This window comes from Scophthalmus maximus, chromosome 1 (genome assembly GCF_022379125.1).
Source record: "Scophthalmus maximus strain ysfricsl-2021 chromosome 1, ASM2237912v1, whole genome shotgun sequence".
Taxonomy (NCBI): Eukaryota; Metazoa; Chordata; class Actinopteri; order Pleuronectiformes; family Scophthalmidae; genus Scophthalmus; species Scophthalmus maximus.
In genome coordinates this window covers 8,915,341-8,925,151 of record NC_061515.1, presented here as the reverse complement: position 1 = coordinate 8,925,151, position 9,811 = coordinate 8,915,341, and the positions used below count along the sequence as shown (strand labels likewise).

General features: G+C 46.5%; 1 protein-coding gene across 6 annotated transcripts in view; it reads left to right on the top strand.

Moving 5' to 3' along the window:
* The first annotated feature begins 238 nt into the window (after positions 1 to 238).
* The window catches only part of deptor (DEP domain containing MTOR-interacting protein), a 28,597-nt gene continuing 19,024 nt past the window's right edge, over positions 239 to 9,811 (top strand). For 2 of the 6 annotated variants that reach the window (XM_035645292.2, XM_035645256.2), the window contains exons 1-5: positions 239 to 623; positions 826 to 918; positions 1,035 to 1,097; positions 4,222 to 4,400; positions 4,933 to 5,056. In XM_035645292.2, the coding sequence (XP_035501185.1) occupies positions 610 to 623; positions 826 to 918; positions 1,035 to 1,097; positions 4,222 to 4,400; positions 4,933 to 5,056 (473 nt within the window). In that variant the 5' untranslated portion in view covers positions 239 to 609. The remainder of the gene's footprint in view (positions 624 to 825; positions 919 to 1,034; positions 1,098 to 4,221; positions 4,401 to 4,932; positions 5,057 to 9,811) is intronic. The other 4 variants (XM_035645274.2, XM_035645300.2, XM_035645266.2 and 1 more) reach the window with 3 other exon arrangements.

Sequence of the window (9,811 nt, the reverse complement as noted above, 5' to 3'; positions counted from 1 at the left end):
AAAACGCATAATAACTAGGGCTGAAATGAAAATGTCCCCACCCGTCCCCATCTCATCGCTGGCAGGACCTTCCCAGTGCCCGACGGTGTGAGAATTCAACACACCCAACAACGCCTCTGTAACCCCGCCCCCTCCCGGTCGACGCCCACCCGATGACGACAGGCGAGTCCTCCCAATGCGGGCGCTCCGTGGAGGGGCAGTGACTGCGCCGCGCTGCGCCGCGGAGCAAAACGTGCGTCGCTCCCGTAGTGTGTGTGTGTGCGCGCGCGCGTGCGTGTGTGTGTGCTGTTCTCTCCACCGGGCGCTTTCCTCCGGCGAGCTGCGGATGAAACACGGATTCATTAGGGGAAAGTGTCAGCGTGCGTCGGATGTGTGCGTGAGCGTGTAGTTGTTTCGGAGCCCGGCGGAGGTTTTTTTTTTCTCTCTCTCTCGAGGAATTCCAAAGTGTGACAGCCGTTGATGGGAGCCGCTGGCGCACTGAGGAGGTCGGGGCTGGGACCTTTCACCGCCCGCATTGTTGTTGCACATGTGTTTGCTGACATGGAGTGAAAGCAGTCCTCCCCGTTCGCCGTCGGATCCGACCCACACACTCGCATTGCGCTGCTCTCCATGGTGCTCGAAGGGTGAGAGACGGACTCGTCTGCGCGTTGTGTTCCACGGCGCGTCACGTGCATCGCGGACGCACGTTTGCCGTTGTTTTTTTTCCGTCCGTCAGCTTCGAGATCCAAAAACAAACCGCTGCACACTTTGGTGAATTCATGCGGCAGCGGCTTTGCCACGGTGTAAATGTGGCTGCTCGGTGACGTAAACGACCTCTTGTGTCAGCAGGGAGATGGACGGGGTCGGGAACACCATGCAGAAGAAGGCTGCGGAGCTGGAGCGGCTGGCCGAGGTGCTCGTCACCGGAGAGCAGTTGAGGTAGGTCGGGCTCGCTCGCCCCCGCCCCCCGCTGACCTTGGGTGTGGGCTGCTGCGGGTCACACGTTGTGTGAGGGGAAAGCTGCTTCATTTTTTTGTTGTTTTTGTTATGTCAAGCTCGTCTGCAACATCGACCACCGGATCTGCGGCCACCATGCAGTGGATCCGACAGTCGGAGAAGTATTCTGAATATTAATAACCCCTCGTTTAGTGTTGCGTGCCAAGTCATGCGTGTTGTTGTGGCCTGGATCAGGACGAACGAGAACATGACGGGACATGAGACACTGAATGAGAAACGTGTGTTGTAATCATGTTTGCGGCAGGTCAGTGGTCACACATGTACAGTATCTCTCTCTTACTGTAAATGTACAGTAGTGAGAATGTTGACCCCATTGCAGCCTGCACAGCCCCCACACGCTTCACCTCCACCACATACACACATTTTAGACTCTACGATTCTACAGGGTCCTCTTTGGCTCAGCTGTTTTTAAGGACCGAACACATGATAGATTTCTTTCTTGCTTCAGTCATACGTGTACCAACTCACTATATACATCATCACCATGTCCTGTCTATTGACCCCATCAGGACGGGCTGTAGAAAGGCCCCATAATGCCGCTGGCGTTCCCGGGCTCACGCTCACCAGCGATGAATAGAGGCTCAGTAGGTGAAGCATGGCACCAATGCCAGGAATTTCAGCTTCCCCCCCCCCCCCCCCCCCCCCCCCCCCCCCCCCCCACTGAACTATGAGGAAAACACGGAATTGTTTATTCCATCTGGTTGCGATGAATTTGTACTGTTGAAGTTCCTGCTGTGACACTGACCTCGCTCCGAAGAACCATAAAAAGTAACACGAGAGATTACTATTTGTGTCTGGAGATTCTCGTCAGGGTCGTCTTGCTCAGCACCAACTGTGTGTTTCACTGTTTGTCGGTGTGTGTGTGTGTGTGTGTGTGTGTGTGTGTGCGTGTGTGTGTGTGTGTGCGTGTGTGTCGGTGTCGGTGTCCCTGGCACAGCTGTATACTGAGGCTGCCAGCTGGCAGTGTGGCTGGTGTCAGTGAACGAAGGGGTTGGTTGCGGTGGCTGTCCCCGACTCCTCCGAGACGTTGCTGTTCTGGGGGAAAGGGACTCGAGATTGTGACATGATATGAGACTTGCCCTCTGTCTTTACTGCCTCTTCTGCAGACACTTGAGAGAGTTTTTTTCAGACACGCCATCAGCATGTTGCTATGTCGGTCGGTCCACTGCTTTTTTGTCCAGACTGAAATATGTCAACAGCGACAGATTGTCATTAAATTTGATACAGCTATTCATGATTCCCCAGAGCCTCACAGTACTTCCAGCACGGCTGTAGACTCTTTTCCGTCTACATGTCTTCACCGAAATCAGTCTGAACATCTTCAGCCTGGAAGAACTTTTTGTTCAAGGTCTGTTTTCCATTACCCAAAATTCAGTTTGTGTGTGGATGAAAGGCCTTAAAGTTCCTTTAACCTATGTTGAAAGGTTAAAAAAAACAAAAACCCCATACATGTACGTGGACTAGGCCTTCGTCTTAGTGCAGAGTGCACACACACACACACACGCACAAACTCAAACACTGGGCAGTTTAATGATTGATGTTCTCCCTCAGTGTTTTACCTTGACTCGCTGCTTTGTCCTGAATTTATAGTTCTCAAAATAAAAGATTACACGGGGCAGTGAGGAAGTGACAGTCAATTTAGTATTGTGACCAGCAGTGTTCATGAAGCCAAAATAAGACCTGATATGAAACGCAGCTATAGTGTAAGAGCAGGGAGTGTGCCTAATCCACGCCTTTGTTTGATCGTTTTATCACGGGTCCAGCTCATGGAACACGACTGACACAGTTCCTGGCACTGATAACACTGGTCAAAAAATAAATAAATAATAACCTTATCACATATTTGCGTCCCGCAAGGTTGACCTCTCATGTCTCAGAGTGGATCTGCTCCAGGCACAGCGGGGCTGAGAGGCCGAGAGAAAGACAGCTATCATGATACACAGACGCATGCAGCTGCCGCAATAAGTCTTGTGACCAGCTCGCAGTGTTGAATAGACGGTTTGTGGCACAATGTCGGACTGTGATCGAGAGAGTGAGGCTTCGTGAATGTCCTCAGTCTGCGACTTGATCCTCAGGCTGGGCTCGGGAGTCTCGTTCAGATATGCCCCCATCTGGCATTGTTAGATCCTGCGCAAGTTTAAAGAAATGCTAATACAGAAAGTAACCAGCAGAGTAAAAAAAAGGGCAACTTCGACACGTCTGACAACTAAGCCTCTTATAAGTAAAAACGGCAGGATTGACGATTCAGCTTCCAGCTCCGTTCGAAGGGATGAGACTGAAAAAAACCCTCCGAAGCTGCAGCCGCGCAGAGAGGAGGATGCTGGGCCTGGTTGGACGCGAGGTCTGTTCCCTCGGACAGTGGTTTGCCCATCTCGAGTCCTGAACAGCAGAACAGTGGGTGGGTCTTTTCTGGGGCCGGGCCTGTCATTTCTAATCCAACGTGATCCTTGCCAGCTGCACACAGACCCAGCATGGAGTGGAACTGGCTGGCTGCAGGAAGCACGGCCGAGACTGCGGTGGGCTGTTTCACCATGCTCAGGTTCAGGAAGAGGTCACCGTGACGATGAGAAACTAGCGTCCAGGTCCATCCACAGAAGCATGAGAGGTTTCTCATGTCAGCATGTAATATAGTCACGTTAGAAATCCCCGTTGGCTGCAGTGCTTGAATACCATGGATTTTAACCAGAGCTGAGAGTTTAATGATTGTGTATCATAAAGACTTGCTCACATGGGTAACTAAAGCAGGAAATGTAGGCTACAAACGGGGTTTTGGGGCCACAGACTGGGTGGGGAGGGGAGGAAGTAGTAGGAGACAGACTGCTTCGTCGGTTGTGATCTTTTCATTGGATTTGTTGACCATAAGGAAAATATAGACTGATGCTACTAGAGCCTAAATGCACTTTCCAAATGCATTAAGCATCGTCAACGTGTGACGTTTGTGTGAAATCGCAGTTTTTCAGGGGCCCTAAAGTTATATGAAAATACTTTTTTCACCTTGACGTTGTTTTTAACTTTTTATGGTAAATTTGTCATAATTAAAGTGATCGTGTGCATTTATGTTGATGTGGATTTTTTGGTCATACTGCCCCCTTTACGCATGTGTCACACCTGCCTCACAGGTGTCGAACGAAACACAACAAAGGTCCTCCTCTAGTTTTTAAGGAATCGTGTCGGAGAATGTTTAAGAACCCTTCCCCCCCCCCTCCCCCGTTTGCCGCCCTGCAGGCTGCGACTCCACGAGGGGAAGGTGATCAAGGACCGGCGGCACCACCTGCGAACGTACCCAAACTGCTTCGTGGCCAAGGAGCTCATCGACTGGCTGATTGAACACAAGGAGGCCTCGGAGCGAGACACGGCCATCAAGATTATGCAGAAACTTTTGGACCAGTGCATCATTCACCATGGTGAGACTCGTGTGTGTGTGTGTGTGTGTGTGTGTGTGTGTGTGTGTGTGTGAGTGTGAGACAGGAGGCGTGGCTCCCTCTTTCTCTTTAGTTGATGTTTAAACAAAACCAAGTAAATTGTAACTTATCCCAGCAGAGGATTAGTGATTTGATTTTGTTTCGATTTTAGTGTCTGCTTTATTAAAAACATAACCAGCACAAGCTGGCTGTGACCTAAATTACCTCTGTAGCCGACAGTTGGGTGAAATTAATGTAAATGGATTTAGCTGTAAAGTAAATGTTCACGTTGTACAATTTACCCGAGGCATGAACATGAAACAGGTTTTTATGTTTTTTAAGTCTAGTGACAGTCTGACAGGAAAGCATTAAGTTTGCCTGTACCTTCGTCTGTGTCCATTAGTGTTTTGTCTTTGTGTACATATACATATAGTTTCAGGTTCTTGTCAGGCAGTTGGCACCAAACTCTTCCTGTTCTTTCTTGATAATCCTAAAATCCTTGTTGTTTTCTATGCATTTGTTTTTTCATTTTTAGTGTGTGACGAGCACCGGGAGTTCAAAGACCTGAAGTTGTTTTACCGCTTCCGCAAGGACGACGGTACTTTCCCGTTGGACAGTGAAGCCAAGGTCTTCATGAGGGGCCAGAGGATATATGAGAAGTATGTACTCACACGCAAAAACACAGTGATTCCCTGTTTTTTTTTCTTCATACGGAAGCTGTACGAAGGATTGAAAGAAATGAAAAGACTTTTGATCGATTTTGTCTTTCACCTCAGTAGCGTAGTACATTTAAAGGAGGAGAGTTTCGTTGCAGGTTTTCACATCAGCTGATTCCACGTTTAACAACTCAACAAATGTTGTACAGTTCCTTCTTGTTTGTTTTTCCCCAAACCGCTCTCCAAATGCGTGAAGGAGTTTTGCAAAGTCAGCAGCGTACTCAGATATCACAGCAGGCCTTCGGTCTGGCAGAGTAAGACAATGCACAGTGTTTGCACACAATGCACAGTTTTACTCTGTCGGGTTCTAGCAGCTCTGCGGCGGCAACAAGGGGACTCCTTCTGGTCGAGGTTTCTGCCTCCTGGCTATTCGCTCAGCCGCCACGAAAAAATTGTCAGAATGTGTCTTGTGAAAGCTTCTGGTTGGTCGTCAACCTCCGCAAACGAGCGTTAACATGATCCGCGAGCTATTGTCTTAGCAACTCGTCGAGTTTAGCTGCCTGTGTAACGATGCTTGAGATCGGCCTTTTTCATCCCTCTGAGCGTCTCCCTTTGCACTGGCTTTTAATAGAAAAAAACATAATCGTTTGTCCATTTCTCATGGAAAATGCGACATTCCACATCTAGTTTTCTTTTGCACGCAGTCGCATGATGTAGGCCAGCTCCATGTGTTGTTTGGTTCACCCTGACTGTGACCTGACCGGCATATGGCCAGAGGGAACCACCGCGAAGGACACGTTAGTCCTTCTATTTTGTTATTTTCTTTTGATCTAAAACAATGAATGGGAAACAATACATTTGCATTTCTGAGCTGCTTTCTGTGTAGTTATGAATTGTCTCACGCGCTGGACACGGCCTGGAGGTTCCCCACCCAGTGTTGTTTGGTAATCATGAAGTTGAAGCCTTGAGCCTTTTTTTAGCCGAGCTCAGAATTTAAAATAATGCACTTTCTCTGGTGTGATGAAACCATGAGTTGCTGTTGATTCATTGCTGGTGTGTTTTAGTTGTTAAGAAACACAACAAATCGACTTTTTGATCATGCGCATGATGTTGTTTGTAACTGATGAAATGCATACAGACCTAAATTCAGCTATAAAAACTCAAGGATGTGTTGTGGTATCTCATCCACTCCCGTCCTCTACATTCCTGCCGGGGCATCCCTCCTTTAGCCCACATTACTCCACTGCACTGATTGCTTGCAAGAGTTGGTGAAACCAGCTGATGCGATGCTCTGTGAGCTATCACAACATTATTTGATGCTGGTAGAAATTTTGGAGCTTCACGGCCACGAGGCGCGCGCCTCCCTCTCTGTTTACCTGTGTGAGAGTCGCTGGCATTCTCCTCGGCCTGCTGTCAGAGTACGTCAGAAATGGCACCGTTGTTCATTTTTAGAGAATTTTGTTTTGTTTAGATTAGAGTGCATTTTATTTGGGCATAAGACGTTTTTGTCCACGTTGAAAGGCTGCAGGAAGGGAAAAATCCGGTTAAGAGAAAAACATGTGACCAGAGGTGACACAGAGACAGACTGGATGTAGAGGAGAGGAGAGGACGCCACTAATGGGAATGTTTTTGTTTGTCTTCAGCTTTGTACCACCTTTACTGTTTCTCCAATGGGGATGATAGTCTACTAATTGTTGCTATAGAAACGCCAAAGTCTTCCTCTGTGCATGTCCTCTTTCCAATCTGCTGGTTTATTAGTGGCATCTGTACAATTCAGATCACCTTGCCACCTCTTTGTCATATGACCAAACTGCATTTCTGTGCTTCAAAACATACAGTGTGAGACCAACAGAGTTTAGGAGCCCATTGTGACATCGTGTAGAGGCCTATTTGTCATGTCTGACAACACACACACACACACACACACACACACACACACACACACACACACACACACACACACACACACACACACACACACACACACACACACACACATACATACACTTGGAACCACAGTTGCATAAGAGGAAGAAATAGTCCGGGGGGGCATCTGTCATCTCAGCTCTCAAAGCAGTTTATTTATGTAATCACCATGGTGCAAACACACACACACACACACACACACACACACACACACACACACACACACACACACACACACACACACACACACACACACACACACACACACACACACACACACACACACACACACACACTTACCTCAAGCCTGCTCTGGTGGTTGCTTGATGGTGAAGTTGAATTGTGATTTCACGGCACAAGTAAAAGTAGAAAACAACAACAACAACAACAACAACAACTTTCTCCCAGTCACTTGTGCTTGATGCAAAGGTTAAGTGAAAACTATCTTACAATCTCCCTCTTGTTGTATGTGCTGCTTGCTTTCATAAATGCACACCAGCACATGGTTTGGTTCTTTGGTAAGAGGTTTGCAAAGATTCAACTAAATTCCAGCGCTTATAAATATAAATACACGTTGTAGTCTTGAGTGGGAATTTGACTTCTAAAAATGTCTGCCAGGTCACACTCATACTTTGGTTTTTATACAGTCTCAGGACTTAAGAGTTATTTTTATTAGATAAATACTATGCTGTCTTGGCTCATGCATGAAATGTTTCAAATGTTGGGACCCAGTGTTTGTTGGTACAAACTCAAAAGCTATTTTTTGAAATTCAAATTGAAGCTTGAAATGGCCAACGTGACTTACTTTACGAGCAAACAGCTCACAGAGCTTCAGGAGTGGCCGCAGCCTTTCAGCCTTCTCTCATAAGGAACAGGATCTCAATTTTTGGGGGGATTTTGTGGATTTTAGTCAGAGTAGCTCAACCACAATTTTGGCTCTTTTTTATATCAATGTTGTTGTTTTTTTCTGCCATAAATTCAGTGCTTGTAGACAAAAGTAGATTTGGCAACACAAACACACGCTGCAGTCGCTGGCGACGCAGGACGACGCGGCCCTGGTCAGGTTTTGAGGATTCTGGTTTGGCTCTGGCAAAGACTTATGTTCAAATGTAGCAACATGTTACCAAGTTACTCTTTTCTCTCCACCTGGGACATAAACACTGGACTGCACCATTTTTTTCACAGATCTATATACAACCACTGTACCAACTCATGTGATCATAACCCACAGTCAGTTCCACAGAGATAAACAGCCTCACACATCGATCTCTGATGCTGTCTGTTGTCAAATCAACACACACAAGGTCCAATAAACAATCGAAACCAGAGGAAGACAGTTCCCAACTGTTGTTTTGACAGCAGTTCCTAGGCAACAGGGTCCATTAGACAATGTTTTACAGCCTTGTTCGCTATGGGGACTTTTTTATTTGTGTGTGTGTGTGTGTGTGTGTGTGTGTGTGTGTGTGTGTGTGTGTGTGTGTGTGTGTGTGTGTGTGTGTGTGTGTGTGTGTGTGTGTGTGTGTGTGTGTGTGTGTGTGTGTGTGTGTGTGTGTGTGTGTGTGTGTGTGTGTGTGTGTGTGTGAGAGAGAGATTAACTTTTCACTTTTTAACTCACGAAGTTTGCATTTTCTTTTCCGTGTCTGCGTGGCTTTTCTGCGGGTACTCCAGCTTTAGGTTAATTGGAGACTGTAGGTGTGAATGTTAATGTGAGTGGTTTGTCTTTATATGTAAACACTGCGATCCGCTGGTGACCAGCCCCCGCCTCTCGCCCAATGTCAGCTGAGTTTGACCCCAGCCCCCCTCGCAGGATAAGCATTATAGATAAGGGCTGGATGGATTTTCCAGTTCAGTTTTGAAGTCACTTCAGTTCAGAGAACTTTTAACACCATCTTCCTAGCCTCTATTATGAGTGTTATTCACACTACTTGAACTACTTCACAAATTCAAGCTCAAGCTCCGCGGATGCGTCTCCCCTGACATTTGCAAACTACGTAATCGAATTGTTTGCGCATCAACATTTGCTCCATCATTGTGCCCTTCAGTGCGTGTGACAGAGTGAAAGAGACAGACAATGCTGCCTATGGAGTCCGTGGGTCACGGCTTTGTTTACAACAACAAAGAATCTGTCTCTCACCAGCACATTTGAAAGGACTGTACTGGTGGCTTTGCTTGTTTTAGCCCATTAACTGCCAATTTTTACGTACACATTTCTGGCGACCGCTTCTGATCTTCCCAGACATCCATCACACCTTTTTTTTTATCAGATATATAAATGCTGTTAAATCAAAAGAGAGGAATTCAACCTTTCATTTCTAAACATTACACAGGTTTCTCTTGTGTGCCACAGATATAAAACTGAAAAAAAGATGAATATTTAGAGGAACTTACAATTGGAACTTACAATTGATAATGGCTGGATAATTACATCAGCTGCTCTGCATGCCAGAGTCGATCCGTACGAGTAACTGGTGACAGAGTATTATATAGAACAAAATACAGCACGCAGGGCAATTTAGAAAAGAAGCTTTACAATAAAGTCATTAGAACATTTCATGTTTTCACTGGGCCACAGTAGATTGAAGTACAATTTAGCTAATCTGTGCAGTGATTAAATACAGTAACGTTATCTTTCGTCTGTTGTTCCATGAGTTTTTCTGTTTGCACACTGTAACTGGGATTAAGAGCTGTATGAGTAAAATGTGTCTGATATGAGGAAGTTATGTCGGTCAAGGTTCAGATCTTGTCGGGTCTAGAGTACATGGAATCTGTGTACTTTATCTAACAGAAATACATACAGTTGGGCGTCATTTAGCTTTGAGGTTTCCACCCAGC